This window comes from Erythranthe guttata, chromosome 14, assembly GCF_056151865.1.
Source record: "Erythranthe guttata isolate IM_541 chromosome 14, IM_541, whole genome shotgun sequence".
Taxonomy (NCBI): domain Eukaryota; kingdom Viridiplantae; phylum Streptophyta; class Magnoliopsida; order Lamiales; family Phrymaceae; genus Erythranthe; species Erythranthe guttata.
The window spans coordinates 19247343-19268104 of record NC_142546.1 but is presented as its reverse complement, the minus strand read 5'-3'; the positions used below and the strand labels follow the sequence as shown (position 1 = coordinate 19268104).

Sequence of the window (20762 nt, the reverse complement as noted above, 5' to 3'; positions counted from 1 at the left end):
ACATTGCTATTGAAATTTCATTTTTTTACATTTTCAGTCGCACAACAATTTGGTTACTTTTTTTTTTTTTGTTTTATTTTATAACATCAAGATCTATCTTTATATTGCACACAATGTTTGCCCGATTACTTATCTGAATATCTATGGATTATCTTCTTTCAGTATTCAAATCTTAGCCAAAAAAATCACGTATACGAACAGAAATATATGACAAAAATACTTAATACTAAAAAAAGAAAAGAAAGAAAAAGGGAATATTTGCGGAATCCAAAGGAAAATCCGAGAAAAGGGGTACCTTAATTCAAAACATAGGTTCTCAATTGCCCGAAAAAAAGATGTTGAGTCGTCGGCCGGAAGAAGGAAGAACGCTGACAATGGGAGAATGTTACAGGAATGTAGGCGAATGAACACAGTTTGTCGAACAATTTTAAAGAACAGTTAAGTTATTATTTTATGATAATTATTGATGTATAATCAAATCTTAGTTATTAATTATTAAATTATAATTTAGATTTATGTTTAAGAGTTTTTATGTAATTTTACTTACCACGTAGGTGTGCACAATTTTATTGGAAGATTACGGTCCGAGAAGTATGACCCTCTCTGACGCTAGACAATTCCTAATAACTATTGAATGAAAGAATCAACTTTTACAACTTACAAGAATGAGATTTGATGATTAGGAGATTGAATATTTACCATTTCTCCTAAAAGAAAAAAGAATATTTACCACTTATTTGATCGATTTTATATATATATTTTTTCATCTCTCGTACCATAGACAACCCCTAATAACTATTGAATGAAAGAATCAAGTATTACAACTTACAAGAATGAGATTTGATGATTACGAGATTGAATATTTACCATTTCTCCTAAAAGAAAAAAGAATATTTACCACTTATTTGATCGATTTTATATATATATTTTTTCCTTGTATAGACTTACCAATCTAAACCGTATTGTCATTCTATAATTAAATACTCCTCAAATATAATGACAGACGTGTTATTTCCACCCTGATAATATCTTATTTCACCATCAAATTAAATATAACCCTCATTTTTTTCTCTTATACTTTTTACAAATTTATAAATCGTCCACCACTAAACTAATTAAAATATTTATTAAAAAAACCCCACCAGTTTCGCTTTCACTTATACTTTTTACAAATTTATAAATCGTCCACCACTAAACTAATTAAAATATTTATTAAAAAAACCCCACCAGTTTCGCAGGAATTTTTAACGCAAAATCTCACCATCTCCACCTCAGGTGAATAATACTTTCATCAGTGAAAAACATTTCCGAAGGTCAAAAAGAGCATGAATACATGTTCTTGGTGAAATAAATTAAGAGTGCTTGTATGGAAGGTCCTGAACTTCGTACAAAATTGGCGAGTTTGGCTTTAATATAATTTTGTTTCGTAAAAAAATTACATAATTTGTAAGTTATAAGATATGGAAGTTTAAATATCTTGTAATAAATATATACTTCATTGGAGAAAAAAAATACTAATATATATATATATATATATATATATATATATATATATATATATATATATATATATATATATATATATATTAAAACAAAATTTAAAAAAATAATAAAAAGTTTAAAAAAATAAAAAATTAAAAAATTAAAAAATTAAATAAAATAGAAATAACTTAGAACATTAAACGAATATAAGAAAGGGTGGTGGAATATGAATTTGAGGGGTATTTATGACATATTTTTTTATCTTTGGTGGTGACTTGAGATAATCCATTTTTTTTAGTCATATTAATATTGTTTAATAGTTAAACCTTTTACTAGTTATTATTTTTAAATTTAAAATTGAATTGACTAGATAACTCTTCTAAAGTTAGCGTATCGAAGTTGGAGGAAAACAAATTTTACGCGTCAAACGTGAGGAAGAAGAAAATATTGCAATTACGAAAATATCCAATTTCTTAGCGCCATCAGTTTGGTGTTAGCCAAGAGGGTATACACATATTTTTTATACATATATAAATATAAATATATACACACGTAACAAAACAGAATATATAGCGGCGACTGAGGATTCGGCACAATTCTATGTAAACTCGGTCGTCCCTTCTCTTCTCTTGTGTGTATCTCTGGGTTTTTGATTTCGTTTTTGTGTGTTTCTCTGGGTTTTTGATTTCCTTTCGCCCATTTCGTTTCCTTTTTTTTTTTTTTTTTTTTCTCGTTCTTCGCATTGAAATTTGGACTCAATTGAGGGTTATTGTTTCCTGCTTCTAAGGAGAAGACACCAGAATTCTATGCGTTTGTGTTATTTTATTTAGGTCGGAAAATTCTAATTTATGTTTTTATTGTTGTGATTACCAGATTATCTCTGTTCTAAATAGCTCTAGTTTTTGTTAAATTGATTGCCTTTTTTTTTTTTTGGTGGCTGGTTCATTAGTGATATTGTTGAGGGTTAGGGTTTTCAGACGTTGTTTGTATTTTGCACTGATTTGATTGATTGATGGATGGAATATGATCATATAATCTGTAATTTTATTTTTATTTTATTTTAATCTGCAGAATTGATCCGAACAATTTGAAGATGGGATTTCATCAGGTCTTTCATTCCTTGCAGGAAGTTTTCCCGGAGGTAATTTCTGGGCTTTTTAATTCCTGAAATATTGTTAACAGTAACTATACATGCATTACAAAAAGAATATATATCTATATAGATTATGACATAAAGAAAAAAAGTGAATTTTGAGACACTTATGCTGGATACTATTTAGGAGAATCAGATGAAATATTTTGTCACTGTGATTCTTTATATAAAATCGACCATTCAAGTTTAATTTTTGAGACGAAAAAACAGATCGATGCTCGAATTCTTAGAGCTGTTGCTGTTGAGCATAGCAGAGATGCTGATGCAGCTGTTGAGGCGGTGCTCGTGGAGATAATCCCTTTCCTTTCAGAAATATCTCGACCAGGCACTCCTTTGTCTGGGAGCACCACTTCTGTAGGCAAACCATCTCAAGGTGAGGTTTTTGCAGGCTATTTAGGCTTATATATGTCGAAATTTTCTTGATTTGGGTTGTGTAATTGTTAACTGTGGTTGTATTTTTTTTTTTTTTTTTTCGAGCAGCTGATGTACATTCTGTTGCCACTGTTGAAACTGGGGTTAGCGTACCTGCTCACTTTGTGGACTACACTGGTGAACCAAATGGTTTAAATCTGAACCACCGTGGAAAGAAGCCTGCTTTGCATGCTGAGCCCTTCTACGATACATATGATGGACCTTATGAAGGAGAGCGTAGTGTACGTCAAGCTAGAGTGTATCAATTAAATGGGAAGGGAGTACGAAAGAACGCTGATGTTCTTGTTCGCCGCCGTAGCCAAGGTATTGTCATAAATGAGGATAGAGCACAAAAGAACGCTGATGTTCACCGTCGTAGTGAAGCTGTTGCTTTTGAAACGATCGGGTTGAATACTCTTCAATCTGAAGTACGAGGAGACTCGAAAGAAAACGAAACTGTTTCGGCAGATAAATGTCCTACTCATGAATTGGGAATCGTGCAAGATGAGGTTTTAGAAATCGATCAGCAAATAAATCCCCTTAAGGAAAAGGAAGATTTTGACCACTTGGAGGTTAATTTTGGCGGTCTTGCCATTAAAGAAAGTGATGTGGGGAAGTCTTGTCCAGATGGCAACAATTCTGATGTTGAAATTGCTTCACCGATTGTTGATGCTCTAACAACAGGGGTTTTAGAAAACAGTTCCGAGTTGGTAGTAGTGAGTGAGGTCGATGGTAGTGATGAAGGGAAATTGGAATTGGAAGTAAGTTTGCCGACGAATACTGATCCCATCGTAGAAAGTTCGTGCAACATTGTTGGAACTGAAGATGAGTCTACCTTGAGTACCTCCATGTCCCAGTCGAGCCAAGTCCAAGTTATGGATGCGCTCGAGGAAATTATTACAGATGCGAGAAATAATAAGGTATCAACTAATACCGAACTCTTATTCTTTATAAATGAAACCAACTTCAAGAAATTCGAAAACAAAAAAATTCGAACTTTTCCTAGTTAGTATAGCATAACTTTTACAGTTTGTATTTAATTATTGAATGGATTTCGATAGATGTGTGTGCATAAAATTGTATTTGTTTAACATGACTGATAATAACAAAAATGTTGCAGAAAACAATGTTCGCGGCTATGGAGTCTGTTATCAGCTTGATGAGGGAAGTGGAGCTCAAAGAGCAAGCGGTAGAGCAAGCCAAAGTGGAGGCTGCTGTCGGGGGTTCTGATGTACTGTTTAAGGTGGAAGAACTTAAACAACTCGTGCAAAGTGCGAAGGATGCAAATGGCATGGTTAGTGCTCATATTGCCAATCGAAGCATCACATTTAAAACATGACCTATTCTATTAGTGTGAAAAAATAATGCCTTTATCCTCATTTTTTCTGTCTTTTTTCCTCAGCATGCTGGTGAAGTGTACGGTGAGAAAGCGATTCTAGCAACTGAGTTGAGGGAGCTTCAATCTCGTGTGCTCTCTCTCTCAGATGAGAGAGACAAATCTCTTTCTGTTCTTGACGAGGTTATTTTAACCTTTTCTCGTTTTCCCCCATCTGACTATATATATCATATTTTGACTAACTGAAGAAATAATTTTTGATTGATAAGAGTTAGTTCTTGGTCGTTTGGAAAGGTTGGTAATGTGATATTGTTAGCAGCTTTTTTATTATATGATCCAGTTAACCTGTTATGGTTACTTCTTGTGTCACTGTAGATATGGTCAATGACATTTAGAACCGTACACGGGCTTGATTGTTTAATAGTTGGCATATTTTTATATTTAAGCATTTTTTTTCTTGTAGATGCGTCGAACATTGGAGGTGCGATTAGCTGCAGCCGAGAATGAAATAAAGTCTGCCGAAGAGGAAACAATAGAAAAGGAAAAGGCTGCAATGGAAGCCTTTGCAGAACAGAAGTTGATTATGGAGAAAGTGGTGGAAGAGTCGAAGATCCTTAAACAACAGGCAGAAGATAATGCCATGGTAGTGACTCCTTTCTCTTTGCTCTCTTATTTGTACGACTTCAATTTTTGACTTTTATTAATTATTTCTTTTTTGTTGTGTTGCAGTTGCAGGAATTTCTTATGGATCGTGGACGTGTTGTAGATATGTTGCAGTAAGTTCTTTCAAGTTTTTGACTGAATTTTTTTACTCTCTCTCCTTGTGTGTGTGTGTGTGCAAGATATGTTCTGGTGGCTCAAACATATGGGTATTAATAACTATTTTCCAGCACATCCAAACCATGAGTTGATTTTGCCGTATTAGTACTTTTGCACTTTTGCTCTTATTTTACTCTCTTTAGGAAGAAGAGATGCCCGGCTGAATTAAATTAAAATCAAGATATGATGCCACCTGTCTTCTTCAGTATTTAATATGACAAATGTTGAAATGTAGAATAAGACCTTGATTCATGGTCCGTTTTTCTCTGATCTTGGTTAATATTGCATTTTTTTATTACCATCCATGGAAGAAGTATCAGTCTATTTTTATGAAGACTGAATTTTTGATTTAATGTCCTGATCAACACACTGGAATCGTTTGAATATATATGGGATTGACCCTATCGAGTTTTTTGTTCATTCTAATGTACATCCAGTCTCGTACATCTGAAATTGCTCGACTTCTTTCACACGGATAGTTCTTTATTACTGGCTGACGAGAGTCTTTTTTTTTTCTTTTTTGGCATTGATTTTTCCAGAGGGGAAATAGCAGTTATATGTCATGACGTGAGGCTATTGAAGGAGAAGTTCGAGGAACATGTGCCTTATAGCAAATCACTTGCATCGAGCCAGACGAGCTGCATCTTAGCTTCGTCTACCTCTTCTTCCAAAACTTCTAATCCCGAGCAAGTGGAGCCATTGCGTAATGATTCTTCATTGGAGACTGAAAAGAAGACGAAATCGATTTCTGGTTTTGACGAACACTCCTCCTCGTCTGAAGATGAAGCTGCTGCTACAGACGATGACCTCAAGGCACTTGCAGATAATGATGATGATGATGGATGGGAGCTTTTCGATATTAATCGTGAAATTTACGAGTGACTGAATTATTCTAAGAATTAACTTGATTGTGCTGGATTCCAGATTTTGTTTCTTTTAGTTTTTTGTTTTTTGAATTATTGTTTTGTTTTTTTTTTTACTTTCAGAATTTATGGACCCGAATAATGCCATGGGAGATTTGCTTATTTATGTTTATATTTTTTGTCCATATGAGAAATAAAACGTTTCCAGGCCTTTGGACCGCTTCGTTTTTTCGATTTCAAATGTCAGCATGCAAGATTTGTTGATTCCAATTGTACCAGGATGGCATGTTTACTATATCACTGTCAACGTATGTATTCTGATTTCGACTTAAATGTATTAGTAGTTCAACGAGCGATACAAAATAATTAGTATTGAGAGTTCATAAGCTCGAAAACTGATATTAGTCTACCGGACTGTTAATTGTGGTAATGAATATAAGAGCAATTCTCCAGTTATTGGTATCGTGTTTGATGCGTTCGTTCCCTTGTGGAATATGCATACATTGACAAATATCGGCTCGAACGCGAAGAATACAACAATCGTCTTACACACCAACAGAAAAGGAAAACTGACGAACTATCATGGGAAAACAATGCATCATCATCGTACATTTACAATTTTTCGTGTAACGTCCAAAAAAGAAAATGAAAATGAATATTCACCCTTCAGATTGTTCTACTTCCAAAGCTTTTTCGATATCCGCCTGCCATACAGAACACGATTTTCAATATTTACGATTGAACAGAATGCCAGAGAGAGAGAGAGAGAGAGAGAGAGAGAGAGAGAGAGAGAGAGAGAGAGAGACCGCGATTGACAATGGTGAGGTAGCTGTCCCGTAACGTTTGATTACGAATCCATTTTTGTCGACTAGAAACTTAGTGAAGTTCCATTTGATGTTAGACCCGAAAAAACCTCCTTTACTTGATTTAAGGAACTTATAAACTGGTGCTGCCTCCGATCCGTTCACTCTCACCTGAACAACAGAATCATGCATGTTTTCATTTATATGCAACTCTGCAAAAACCGAAACCCGAAATCTACCCCGAGAAATCCTATTCACTCGAAACTGATTTCACTCTCTTGGTTTCCTAATGTTCGAAGTAGTGACTAACTTTCACTTTAATATGCTTTGATTTATCAGTTTCACGATGAATTTTACATTCCGTTTTTTTTTTCTTGAATGATTTAATATCATCATGCTCCATTCAAGAACTTGAACATAAGCAATCTTGTGTTTAATACGAAGTATGCCTTTCCAACTAGTAACAAAAAACAAAACGATAGTTAAAACAACAGAACCTGAACCGTGCGTGTCCTAAATACTTTATGCAATATATAAACATTGTGCAGCCAAATTCCAACAGTAACCAAAAATGATGACAAATAAGGGGAGTATGTATGAATTTAACCTTTTGGAAGATGGGATACTCAGCCTTGAACCGTGTGCACGCAAATTGTTCGGCTTCTTGGCTCGATCCAGGCTCTTGATTCAAGAACTGATTGCATGGGAATGCCAATATCTCAAATCCTGATTTCAAAACATACTACTATCAGTTTCCAACACTCCATGCATATATTCACACACACACAAACACACACACACATACACAGAGAGAGAGAGAGAGAGAGAGAGAGAGAGAGAGAGAGAGAGAGAGAGAGAGAGAGAGAGAGGAAAAACAGACCCTTATCCTTGTATTTAGAGTAAAGCTCAGTCAACTGCGTGTAATTTGAACTTGTGAACCCACTGTTACACATAATACACACCCAAAAAGAAAACAGAAAAAAACCACCAATTACATAATGAATGTGGAACAAAATTGAAAAGAAAAAGAAAAAACAGAACACACCATTTGGAAGCAACATTGACGACAAGCAAGACCTTCCCTTTGTAGGTTTTAAGGCTCACCTCATTACCTTTACTGTCCTGCTCATCCAAATTAACATTAAAAAAAAAAAAAAAGCTGATTGATTGGTATTTGAATTTTGATACATATAATTTTATTTTATTTTATTTGAAATGAAGAAAACAAAAACCTTGACATTGAAATCGTGGATGGAATTTTCTTTTTCTTGAATTGATGAAGAAGCACCCATTCCCCCCTGCCTTTGCTTCTTTTCTGCACCTTAACCAAAACTAATTTTTAGAGAGAGAAATTAGAGAGAGAGAGAGAGAGAGATTGTGGAAATTGGGAAGAGAAGGGAGGGGTGATCTGACTGACTTGTGAGTAATCGTAATCAAAATGAAAATTAATTGTGGAGAGAAAGGGATCCGCCAAATATCATCATCATCCTTTACAGCTGGAATTAATTCGAAATTAATATGCTTCTCTTTTAAAAATGTTATCTTTCTTTCTTTCTTTCTTTGGGCATGTCGGTAGGGTCCATTTCGAATTTTCACTTTCCACACAATTCTTATTTTTTTCACAACTGGAAAGATAATTTTAATTTTTTTTCGGAAAAATTCGTATAAACAATCAAACACCACAATTTCTTGAATTGAATTAAGGAAATTGGGAAATTCCAAATTTTTTTTTTTTGTCACCTGTAAATTGTAATACAAAAGACATAATATTGATATTACAAGTCTAAATTTAGGAAATTCATTTTTTTTAAATAGTTTTCAGAAATTAAAATGGATGGAAAATCAGAATTTAATATGTATTCCAGTTTTGTTCCAAAATTAACTGGAAAAATAAAAAAAATGTATTTCAGAATTCGTTTCACTTTTGACCCATACATGTGAATTAGCGATTTCGGGAAAAAATCTAATTTAGTAAGAAGTGAAAACCAAATTTGAATTTTATTCAAAAAACTATAATGAAAAGATTTGTCTTATGGTCAGGTCATCAATGGAATTTAAAAAAAAAACTTTTTTTTTATTCACATATAATATTAAATACACAATAATATTGATGTTACAAATATAATTTTACGAAATTAATATTAGAATACTGATTGTTGAGAAAATACTAAAATGCAAGTGCACGTACTGTATGAAGTAGTAAAAGAGAGTTGGATGTCGAACCAACATCGCGCGGATGAAATCCTGATTTATATAACGGTAGAATAGTTTTTCAACTTTTATGAGATACATTATATGTGCAGGTTTCATCTATTTAATCACTTTTCAATTTTCAATATTGGCTTGTTTCATAGAAAATGATGGACTGAGGAACTGAATGCTTTAACCATTAATGATTAATAATCAACATATTTGTAACAACATTATCAAATTACCAAACGAACTATTATTAATTTACGTAATGATTTAATAATTGAGGGCAAAATAATTAGATACGTATAACATTCATCCTTTTGATAGAGGTATATAATTATAATATATAAAAGTATAGAATATATTGGGGTGCATTACGAAAAGCCCCTGAGCCTAGGTTAAATTACGAAAAACACCCCCAACTATTCGTAATTACCCCCGACGTTTGTTTCCGTTTTAGGTAGGCCACCTTATACTATGGTTTTTCACGGAAACTTTTTTATTACATGAAATATTTCTCAAAAATATCGCTTCTACCCCTACAAACGTGGCATATCTTTATGCTACTGCTTAAAGGCAAAAATCACCCTCGGAGAGCCTTTACACGAAATTTTTATTCTTCTTGACTTAACACATTCACAGTTTTTTAGTATTACCATATAAATAATACCATTCTTTACCGGGTAGAATTGGCATATTTTGAAAAACATCCCCATAAATGGTATATTTATGGATTGAGAAAATGTAAATAATGGTTCTACTATTTTCTATTTTTTAGCGGGTAGCCACTCCACAATTCAAATCCAATCAAACAGACCACACTTTATCACACAATTGTACGTGAAAACATGCCTAATCACATTACACGTACACGTTTCTGCCGAAAAATGCATAGATCAAGTCTTGTAATGAGAGAGGGGGCAAAGAAAGTACGACACATTTACCAGGTGAGTAATTATCTTGTTACCTTGAACAGAAAAAATTATACATCTGCAATTTTGAAATAAATTAACAAGCTAAAGGTAATATTATCACATCTCACAACACCAACAGCCTCAAATTATACGTTTGTTAGGGAAACCGCAAAAAAAATGGCGATATAAATTATTTATATATACAATCGAGCCCGCAAACACGCTATATTTCTCTCTGACCACAAGATCTTCGAAAATCCTTTCAACAGTCCTCTCATGAAAAACCAAAATTACCAGTTTGATGCAGCTGCCTGCCTCGGTTTATCTTGGTTTCCAGAAATTAGGACCTAAAAAACAAAAATGCAATTAAAGAAAGTCGGAAACTCAGTAATCATAATTCTTCTGCCATATTGGTTGTGATTGGATAACTCGTATAGTATACTACTGAACATTAGCTTCTTGTAATTTGGTTATCCATCAATCGAATTATAGAAAAACAAAGTTAGCTGAAAATTCACCTCACATATAACACTGAAAAATAACAAATGAAAGCGATAGCACTACACTAAATGATGTTGATATAAATGGACAGATAGGTCAGAGAAAATTCTTCGTGTGAGTGTAAATAGAATCATTCGAGATTTGCACTTCAATCTTACCAGATGCGGTAGTAATCATGTAACTGATTTTTGCAATACAGTTGGCAAAAAAATTAGATTGACTTTTTTTTTATGCAAAACAAAGATGAATGACAGACCTCTATTAGCGACTGGTATTGGAGCTCCAGATGGTGGCCGATAAGGGTTAAATTGCCTGTGGTTGATGGACCGAGGAGGGTAATCCCACCTATTGTCATTGTATACTGATTCACGGGGTGGACCACTGTACGACACTGGTACGTGACCCATCCTCGAGTTATCGTGATACTGTGGACCTGACAGAGCATTACAAAGGCTAATGATTAATACGATCCAAACATATAAAATATAAAACAAAGGGTAAATTACGAACACACAACCACCACATTACATGATATCCTATAATAATGTATTCCAAACCAGTCGTAAAAAATAAAAGGTATTCTAATTGTTTCTAATTTCGACGTTCAACTTTGTTTCCATAAAAGTGGACATCTAATATACAACCTTAAACAACAAGAGCTATATGTTTCAGTTGATTTTTTTAACCTTCTAAATTTCTTTTGGAGCAAATAGAATTTCAAGAATGCTTTGTACTATTGTTAGTTTAAGGGAAGTTTAAGGGGGTAAATGTAACTTAACGAACAAAAGAGGATTTATTTCTCTTTTCGTTTTATTCGGGGGCAATTTAGACACTTCATCGGTTCTGTTGAAAAATTTAATGGAACATTAATTCGAGGGCCCAAAATTTAATTTCGCAAACAAGAACGGTTATTTCGTAATTTGGTCCTACCTTAGGGGGTGTTCGTAATTTACCCTATAATTAATTTCAGGATGCCTGAAAAAAAAAATTAATAATAATACACGCAAGGAAGCTCTAGTTACCAGATATGGGCGGCAATGGTGGCCTCCACGAGTCTCCAATACTATCTCGGTGGGAGAACTTAATGTTCCTGTCACGATCCCGGTAGAAATTTCCATTTTCCGCATTACGAGTATGGAATCTGTCAGGATGGGGAGGGGGTGGTGGGATATCTCTCCGTGGTTGATGGACATACGAAAACTGATCTGACGGAGCAGGGTTAGGTGGCCGCAGATGAAAACCCCCGGCCTTGCTGTGAAAGCCATCCACTGGCTGGAAGCTATTATTACAAGCTCTACCAGATAAGTTAGAGTTAGGTTGATCATTGAAACGACGAGGACTAGTGCAGTGAGGCATATGTCTTGGCAACTGAGCCACAGAGTCTCTACTGTCACGAGATCGATGATGCAAAACATCCATGGATCTTGGCTTGACTCTCGGCAAATAAGACTGCTTTGCCCTCGGTTCCTGCAAATTGAAGTTCAAATTTTGCATCCATACATGCACAGACAAGTATCGTAAAATTAAAAAAAGATCCTACCTTCGTTTCATATTAAGAGAGTGTTTGGCTAAAAGCTTATTTTAAACATCTAATAAGTTGTTTTACGAGCTGATAAGTTGTTACGCCTTATTTTTTTTTTAAATCTTAAAGTATTCGGATAATAAGCTTATAAGCTATTTTTACTCATTATAAGATCTTAAATAAAAAGATGGATAGAGATGGGTAAATAAGATCTTAAAAGCTCTCAAGCAGCTTATTTTTCGCATTTTTAAGATTTTCTTAAAAAAAATTACACAACAATTTTGAATAGCTTACAAGCTCTTAAACATTTTATAAGTTGTCTTAGCCAAACACCCTCTAAGTGTCACCTTTCAAAGCGTCACCTTTCTAAGCGTCACTTTAGAAATAAATTTCAAGGTATGAAAAAAAGAATGCCAGCATTAGTGAAGTGATGTTAATGAAGTGATAAGGAGAAAACGAAGAGTCGCAGATGGGTAAATTTGTCAAATAAGAACCTTTTTTCCCCAAAATCAAGGTTGTTTAATAACCTTCTTAATTAGTGCGCAACAACCTTAAACGACAGTTAATATGAAACAGAGGGAGTATCCATAATACAAGTGATAGAAAAAACAAAGCTAAGGGATGTGTAAGACACGACAGAAAGAAACCTGGGAGCTTGGACGAAGTTTAGGATCGGCAGATGGTGGAAGTGGATGAGTCGGAGCAGATCTCGGTTGGGTCTCCTTAGATTGTTGAGGGGCAAATGCATAACGGTCATTAGATTGATGAGAAGGCATTTGCGTGCAATCTGTCGCAGTGGTATTATTATTACTGGTCGAAGTAAATTCCGCTTCACAACTTGGAGAGACATCCTCCATTTCAAGCTCACCATCAACATCTTCCAAGATATGGCTACGTTTCTCAACAGCAACAATTGGATTAGTCTCTCCATCATTTTTTCTCAAATTATGCTCTGGAGTAACAGCCCCCAAGCTCTTCCCCCCGGAATCACTATCTCCGTCATCATCCCTCAGCATAGGAGGCATACAGAAACCAGGAAGTTGAATTCTTGAATTACTAAATTAATAAGATGGAAGCTCATTAGTGAATATTACAACGTGCCTAAAACTAAAGAATAAATGAATAGTACAACAATTGCTATAAGCAATCGTATTACCTCCCATATTCATCAACCGACATACCCTCCATTTCTCTGATAGGATCGTCAAAAGGCCTTTCAAATTTACAAGATCTGCGGGAGCCACCGGTAATATGTGAACTATAAAGGGCTTCCAGTTCTCGAATATGGTGACGAATCATTGGTTCTGGAAGAACCTTCCTCCCCAGCCAAACTCTCAAAACCTATCAACCACACCCAAATAATAATTATAAGAATAACATTAATAACATGTACCGCTATAAAACATGTGATACACATGAGAAACACCTGAGAGAGTAAATCTAAGAGGGGCTATACTCACTTTTAAACACTGCCTATGATTCTCATTAAAACTACCAGGTGGGGCAGCAGCTAACAATAGACGTGACAACAGTGCCTGGATTGCTGTTGGATATATGCCAGCTTTGCCTGGACAAGCAAACATAAGTTAGAATATAAAAATTCTGCACATAATACAACGTTGAAACTATACAACAACAGAGTTATACAGGCAATGACATCCAAGACACTAAAGCATGAGTTACCTTTCATGCTTCCCGAGCACTGAGTAATAGAGTCAACAAGGAAAAACAGGTCAATCCTTTTGCGCGGACTTGACTCACTTTCCAAATTACGAGTAATAATTTCCAATACCTACAGCCACAGACAGAGAAACTCAACATTAGCATAATGGAGAAGTGCTATGGCATCTAATGCAGAATCAAATGCCTAAAAAGTACAAAAAAATTTAACACCTAAGAATATCCATATAAGGGTTACAATACTAGAGTGTTAACTATAAAATGCGCACCAGAGCATGAAAAACTATAATAAAATCATTCATCTGAACAATTCTCAGCTCCTACTGAACCACAGGCTTCCTTAACCATACATTAAATTTGTTAAACGCCGATATTGATTTATGAGTGTATAAGAAATGCACCATGCATTTACTTACTTTCCCTTGAGAAAGGATGAGGCCATCCATTGAAGCTATTATTACCGACCATCAACACAACAGAATCAAATAATATGTCTGCCACCAAAGCTAAATCATTGATATAATTGTTAACCACATGCAAATTGAGGAAGCAAAATTTTGATTTAAATAACGACAATATGGTGCTAAAGAGAGATCAACAAAACTCAAACAAGATGATGTTTAAGAAAAATGGAACACAGATTTCTTTAAATCACCAGGAAGGTCAACCTTGGATGCTAAACCAGACTTTGCGCAATCAATAGCAATCCGTGTTGCTCGACCTATGATCTCTTTTGTTCTTGTCAAAGTTCTAATAATGGCTTCAAAGGATGACAAAAGCTCCACATTGCTGCTTGTCTTGCCAGCAAGTTTACCTTTTCCAAGATGTGATTGGACATTGCGGTAGGAGCTAGTCTTTTCTACGCAAATATTATTATCTGATGCAGAAACGTTGCATTTGGAAGTACTGGGAGGAGATTTCCTAGCAACAGTGTCTGGCCCATCAGCTAGGAATAAAGACCGAGTGTCTGAAACAACTTTACTCTCCAGATGATGATCTGTATTCAAAACCTTCACCTGAGTAGTTGAGGTTCCAACATTTATATCTAGGGATGCTGGTCTAACTTCTTCCACAGAATCAGACCTAAGGATACACAGACAGTGAACCAAACATGTGAACCATGTTAAAAATGAATGGGAGAAGTGCTGAAAAGGAATAAAATGTAGTACTGCGTGTGAAAAACTTTACCTTCTGATATCGTTATTATCAGATAAACAAACGTGCTTCATCTCATGTGTTTCACGAATTCCACCATCTGCACAGTCTATCGGAGTACTTTTGTCAATATTAAGTGAACCATCAGCAATTTGTTCTACCAAAATAGAAGCTGAGTTCATTTGGGAAATATCAGGATCAGAACTCCGAGTAGCCTCTTTCACATCCGAAGGTTCATCCTTGCAGCAATTCGAAGTAATTGTCAGAGATGGTGTATGGTGATCTAAATCAGACAGTTCCTCACCAATGTTAGGTGAATTTGTAATAACATATTGATGCCCAGCATCAGTTTCTGCAGGGTGCTCATTCAAGGGGGACATTTTCAGACGTTTACCATCAGCAACTTCAACATGTTCAACTGAAACTTTGTAGGAATCAGGGTTTGAGGTAGCAATAGCACACGAAGTTTTACAATCTGATACCACTGTTGAAGTATTTACATCCTTTTCTCGCACTACCATGTTTAAACCAACATTCAACTTGTAAGCACTTGTCTGAGAATCACCATTGCAATGATCATCCACTTGTCCGGACCCCAATTCAATGGCAACTGTTTTTTCGATGGACAACTCAGAGCATTCCACAAACGAAGAAGACGAACACTCGTTACTATGAGTATTCACTGTTGGTGAACAACTGGAAGCTCTTCGACTATCTTCAGCCACATTAGCACACATGGCTTCCAAGGCACGATGTAGACGCTTAGATGGAGGCAAAGCAGCTTCACCATCCACAAAATTATTTCTAGTTTCCCAATACTGAGGCTTTCTAGAAGGACTTGCATTCAATAAAGACGAACTAGCTGGATCTCTTTTAATTGCACATTCCCCACCATCTGGTGCATCCACCTTAGAATTCAAGGGCAAAGAAGACTGTATAGCAGGACTTTCAGGAATTTCCGATGTTTTTTCCTCTTCATGCAATGAAGTGTCTTTTTCATCTCCTACAGGTGATGGTCTGCCTTTCCGAACTCTGGCTCTTTTAACTAGTGGCAAGTGCTCATCACCATCTTCTTTGGCATGCCTTTCAGCCACTTCCCCATTAAAACTAAGTGAAACGGATTCAGTCTTGACCACTTTAGTCTCTGAAACAACTTCGTCCAGTTTGGCCACCACAATAATATCATTCCTGTGTCTTTTTCGATTAGGCTTCCTTTTCTTCTTGACGATAGTAGTATTAGTTTGAAAGTCAAGCCTGTCACTTAACTCTGCTTCCCCTTCATTTTTCACAATGAAAGGCTCCTTTCCCACACGTTTACAACCCGAGTCTACAGAGATTCCATCATTCAAACTAAGTCTGTCGGAATCTACTGTCATAATCTCAGAATCGTTATCTTCATTGCTCTTATTTGATATAAAAGCAGGTGAGTCGACATCATGCCCCTCAGAATCATCAGACGACTTCATAATCCTTTTACTTCTTCTCAGAGATTTATCTTGCAATGCATTAGTACCCGACCTCCTAGAGCTCCTAGTGTTAATGAAAGAAGGCAACATTCTGTTTTTTAACCTACTACTATCTCTCTTCAAACAACTTCTTAACCTTCTCGCTGATATCCTCCTCTGCGGGCCAATATTCCGTGATTGGGCAGCATCGGATTTGCTTCTAGTTGAATAAACATGTGTACTGGTAAACCCTGAATCAGAATGTGCCGCCTCCATATGCGTTTCATCCTCAGCTGCTGCAGCTACAGCAGCTTCAGTCAGGGAGTCCAGATCATTAATGGCTCTACTAGGAAGCTCTTTAACTGTAACCACAGGAGCTTCATCATTCGATGATTTAGTCAACGACTCATCTGAATTGTTTTCATTTGTTGTAATAGTTTCCTCAGTGAGATTATCACTAGTGACCGGGTCCTGTTTATTCAGCTTCTCAAAGCAATCAACCATCTCATTTAAGGCACGGAGAAATTCAGAACCCTTTCCATGCCGTCTCCCCAAAATAGACAACTTTTTCTCTTCCGTGAACTCTTCTACATCACCTGGACTACAGAAGGCACTGTGCAAAGCAAAATCTTAATAAAAAGAAAGAACATGATAATATTTCAATTGCACTATCAATTACATACATATCTGTTATACATGTAAGCTCAACAAAATTATGCAAGGATATATTTTTAAATTGAACTACACAAAATTGCTTTGGATGATCAACAAATTTAACGAGCGGCAAAGCAGTATATCCGCCTACTCACTAGAACCCTAAGAAAGATATAATGTCTCTAATAAGCCCTATATTTCACATCTCAAGGATCCCTGGCCCAAATTTGTTACACTACCTTAAAGTCTACATAGTCCAACTACCTCACCCAATACATTATACCTAGTCCATTTATATTAAATTTCTCAAATCTACCATATGAAAATATTATCATGGACAAAATTATCATTCTACAAGTGAAAAATACTGGAATATCCATGTCAAGAAGCTTAACAAAATATTGCTGGTAAAATTAATATAAAAAAAAAATTAAAAAAACATACTTTAATAGGTCAACAAAACACAATGCCAAGCAAATAATTAAACTATTGCTGGTCAACAAAAAAATACTGGAATATCCATGTCAAGCTTAACAAAACTATTGCTGATAACAAATAATTAAAGATTATAGGACAGGCAAAAGATTATAGGACAGGTAAAAACTAATGAAAAACAATGTCAAGGAGGAAGCTACGTTATAGGACAGGCAAAAGATTCCCACCCACAAGGGAAACTACCAACAAATAACCCCATAAACGAAATATTTCTTAGATCAATAGAGATCAGTTCAACTCCAAGTCTTCAACAACAGCATATTTACTGAGCGTATTCACAACCAATAAAAATAATAGTGCATGTATTTCAATATATCATTCATATCCAATCAATGAAAGAGTAACCAATCTGGTACTCCAAATTATCTCACTCGGAATGCTCGATTTCTGTGCATCGACTTAGGTAAAAAACAAGAGATATGGCAATCAAAAATTTGGGTGCAGCATTGACCCTATCAGACTTCAAAACTCCTAATTCCTAAATTAGACCAACTAGATCTCAGATAATCTGCGGAAAGAAAATTTTCACAATTCACTAACCATTTTGATTAATTAAAAACTACTAGACCACATGTATTTTACAGGTAAAATATCATTTCGAGGGCAAAAGTGTGCACAGAAGTTAATTTGATACACACAACTAATCAAAATTATTTGTTATCATGGCACACCAAAATAGAATCTAACTGTGAGAAAGTAGTTCATTACAGATTACCTGTTGAGAACCTAGTGAGTTCATTCACCAAATGAAAGAGAACTCTCAATTACAATTTTCTCTAACAAATATAGCTCAGGTTCTTAACAAGAAAAATCTATAAAACCACTCAGCGGTTAATCATAAGAGAGAACTGATGTATAACTACGAAGTGAAACCATTATTTGCTTAGTAACTGGAAACTTCTGATTCTTATGGCACCAGAGGTTAGAAATGCTATAAACTAGACCTGAAGCATGTCTAACAAAGACAGAGATTTTGAACATGCATAACGTTAGCAAATAGAACTCGAAAAAAGTATGTACAAAGTGCACTAAGAGTCAATCGCCAATCAAGCACAATTAAAAATCAGTAGCTAACAAATCCAACACTAAATGCATCTTCTTCTACTATCAGAAACTTGATTTGGAACATGATACATCTGATTAACAAGAAATTTCAGTACAAAGGCAATTTATGTTAGTTCTCCAAAATAAATTAGAAGGAGAGCCATTTGCATTTAGGCAAAAACCAACTAATGCATAAAACAAAACTTACATTTGTTGACTCCCAAAAAAATGGACAAATACTTTCTTTAAATCAGCAGGGTAACCCCACTTCTCAGGCTCACTCACCTGCCATATGAGAGAAATAGTCAATATAGCCACTACACTCATACCAGTAGAGTAAATTCAGTGAAGGAAGTTGATAAAACAGCCAAACATTTAAGACCGTAATGTGTGGAACAAGCAAACAAAAATCCATTTAAACCTCTCAATAGATTGCCCACTTTCTATTTAACTTCTCTATATCACAAAATGCATAATAACCCCCAAAGACGCAACATAATGTCAAATCAAATGCACAGCCATAAAAGAGACTTCTATCCCTCTTTCTTCTAAACGAAAAAATATCGAAAACCCAAACACGCCCCTAAACCCACCCATACCCAAATTTAACGGATCTTAACGGCCAGATCCGCAAACCCATTAACATTAAATAAAACAACTTATATTATATAAGTGAATAAATATTATATGAAGTGAATAACACAAAGATATCATTAGATATATTTAACTACTACAATAAAAAAAAAAAGTTCAATTTTTAAGTATCTAACTAAAAACTAATAGCTTCCATTTCTCTTGTAAAACCTAAATGTATAATAAATCAGCAAAAGCACATTAATTCTCTCTACAACCCTAATGAAAAATGAAGTGAACAAGATGGAAAGTAAAAATTAAACCTTGACTTAATTTTTTCAAATAATATACATTGATTATTATATATATGGATAAGTCCTGGATCAGTTACCCGACCCAGAACCGACTGGGTCTAGGAACCTAAATCCATTACCCATCGCAAAACCAGTTAATGTACACAAACCAGCGACAAATGGTTCGGTTTTCGGTTTAAAATCTACAAACATCTGAAAACACAAGAAGCAAGGTAGGTGAACAACTAAACAGTAAAATTCAACCACTTATATGCTAAACTAAGGTAATTACTCTGACCTTTTACATCTAGCTATACAGACACTTTAAATATCACTTCACTAACATATAATTTTGTGTAGGAGCCATTACATACACCTGCAGTTTTTTTCTAAATATGTTCGTTCAGAGCACAATGGTATTCCATTTAAACTGTTTACAAAGATAGAATTTCAAATGGGCAAAAAACACACAATCCAAGCCAAAACAACAATATTCTCCCCAGATCTGCAGTTACCAAAACAAAAACAGCAGGTATAAAATCTAACTATAAAACAATAGAAGTAGCATGCAGCACGAAACCCTAACTGAACTTAGTTGAAAATACATAAGCATGTATGTTAGGAAATTTAAAAATTAAAAAAAGTAGAAAATATATATATAATACACATACAGTGGCAGGCCATGCCGGAAAGCCCTTGACTTTGGCAAGAACGAGATCCCCAAGCTTCCACTTCAGCCGTGCGGCCGCTGAGCTCGCTTTATTGACACCTTTTCTTCGGCTCGGCGCCATAAAGCAACTACGCAAACGAAGAATTCCTAGGTGGCATTGAAAGATCGAATCAGAAGAAGAGAGTAAAGAGCCCTAATTTCCACAGTTCTCCACACAGGAAATCCCGGGCAACAAATACGCCCATTCAAAATTTACGCCGTTGTGCAGAGTTAAATTGAGTGGGCATAAAAGTTAAAACCCTAACACCAATTAATCTTAGACAGTGGGGGGTGGGCGGCGGAGGGGGAAATGTTAACGGAGAAGGGTGGGAGTGAATGGAAGAAAGAGCGGCGGAAATAGGAAAAAAACAGATAGGGGCGGAAGTTTTGGAGGGATGAAGGGGGGCGGTGCTAAAGAGAGCTGGGGGGTGGGGTGGTGTAAGATAGATAGAGAGCCGAGAGCGCGTGATTAATTGACTATTATATCTAAAAAGAAAAAAAAGAAAAAAGAAAAAAGAAAAAAGAAGACTATTGGTCAGCACGTGACCTGCATACTTTCATTGGATGGCCCCATGACTGGCCCGAGATATATGTACTAAATAAATGTTAGCGTAAATTACACCCACACCCCTGAGGTATGCTTAAATAACTGTAAGGTCCCTGTGGTATTAATAATTACACTCACCCCTGAAAGGTAGTTAAAAACTCTAACGGGAT

At 35.4% G+C, this 20762-nt stretch overlaps 3 protein-coding genes across 7 annotated transcripts; 1 reads left to right on the top strand and 2 right to left on the bottom strand.

The window, feature by feature from the left end:
* Positions 1–1869: 1869 nt before the first annotated feature.
* Positions 1870–6305, top strand: LOC105957264 (uncharacterized). 4 transcript variants are annotated; one of them, XM_088813784.1, is made up of 9 exons: positions 1870–2084; positions 2554–2623; positions 2846–3008; positions 3116–3966; positions 4167–4340; positions 4449–4565; positions 4846–5025; positions 5112–5158; positions 5741–6305. In XM_088813784.1, exons 2-9 carry the CDS (start codon positions 2576–2578, stop codon positions 6081–6083), a joined length of 1923 nt encoding a protein of 640 aa, XP_088669910.1. In that variant the 5' UTR covers positions 1870–2084; positions 2554–2575; the 3' UTR covers positions 6084–6305. The 4 variants fall into 4 exon arrangements, with proteins under 4 accessions (XP_088669910.1, XP_088669911.1, XP_088669912.1 ...); XM_088813785.1 differs by having other exon boundaries at positions 1884–2093; XM_088813786.1 differs by having other exon boundaries at positions 1923–2113.
* Positions 6306–6549: 244 nt separating this feature from the next.
* On the bottom strand, positions 6550–8508 carry LOC148765383 (putative glutathione peroxidase 5). The gene is made up of 6 exons (XM_088813787.1): positions 8100–8508; positions 7913–7989; positions 7748–7809; positions 7475–7593; positions 6871–7038; positions 6550–6768 (listed from the first exon to the last, which is right to left on the bottom strand). Exons 1-6 carry the CDS (start codon positions 8157–8159, stop codon positions 6724–6726), a joined length of 531 nt encoding a protein of 176 aa, XP_088669913.1. The 5' UTR covers positions 8160–8508; the 3' UTR covers positions 6550–6723.
* A 1491-nt stretch (positions 8509–9999) lies between these two features.
* Positions 10000–20533, bottom strand: LOC105957226 (protein HUA2-LIKE 3). Of its 2 annotated transcripts, none has more exons than XM_088813782.1 (11): positions 20008–20533; positions 18679–18755; positions 14866–16890; positions 14346–14760; positions 13681–13789; positions 13458–13564; positions 13154–13338; positions 12645–13053; positions 11498–11942; positions 10732–10908; positions 10000–10321 (listed from the first exon to the last, which is right to left on the bottom strand). In XM_088813782.1, the coding sequence occupies exons 1-11, from the start codon at positions 20125–20127 to the stop codon at positions 10296–10298; spliced, it is 4095 nt and encodes a 1364-aa protein (XP_088669908.1). In that variant the 5' UTR covers positions 20128–20533; the 3' UTR covers positions 10000–10295. The 2 variants fall into 2 exon arrangements, with proteins under 2 accessions (XP_088669908.1, XP_088669907.1); XM_088813781.1 differs by having other exon boundaries at positions 10000–10415; positions 10623–10908; positions 20008–20512.
* Between the last annotated feature and the right edge of the window lie 229 nt (positions 20534–20762).

Excerpts from the sequence above, each read along its gene's own strand:
- LOC105957264 (XM_088813784.1), top strand. The coding sequence starts at position 2,576 with ATGGGATTTCATCAGGTCTTTCATTCCTTGCAGGAAGTTTTCCCGGAG. Across the intron at positions 3,967-4,166 it reads CAGATGCGAGAAATAATAAG|AAAACAATGTTCGCGGCTAT; the intron begins GTATCAACTAAT and ends AAAATGTTGCAG. Across the intron at positions 5,026-5,111 it reads AGGCAGAAGATAATGCCATG|TTGCAGGAATTTCTTATGGA; the intron begins GTAGTGACTCCT and ends GTTGTGTTGCAG.
- LOC148765383 (XM_088813787.1), bottom strand. The coding sequence starts at position 8,159 with ATGGGTGCTTCTTCATCAATTCAAGAAAAAGAAAATTCCATCCACGAT. Across the intron at positions 7,990-8,099 it reads TCCACGATTTCAATGTCAAG|GACAGTAAAGGTAATGAGGT; the intron begins GTTTTTGTTTTC and ends TTGGATGAGCAG. Across the intron at positions 7,594-7,747 it reads CTCTAAATACAAGGATAAGG|GATTTGAGATATTGGCATTC; the intron begins GTCTGTTTTTCC and ends TTTTGAAATCAG.
- LOC105957226 (XM_088813781.1), bottom strand. The coding sequence starts at position 20,127 with ATGGCGCCGAGCCGAAGAAAAGGTGTCAATAAAGCGAGCTCAGCGGCC. Across the intron at positions 16,891-18,678 it reads TTTTTTGGGAGTCAACAAAT|TGCCTTCTGTAGTCCAGGTG; the intron begins GTAAGTTTTGTT and ends TGCTTTGCACAG. Across the intron at positions 13,054-13,153 it reads TCGGTTGATGAATATGGGAG|TAATTCAAGAATTCAACTTC; the intron begins GTAATACGATTG and ends TTATTAATTTAG.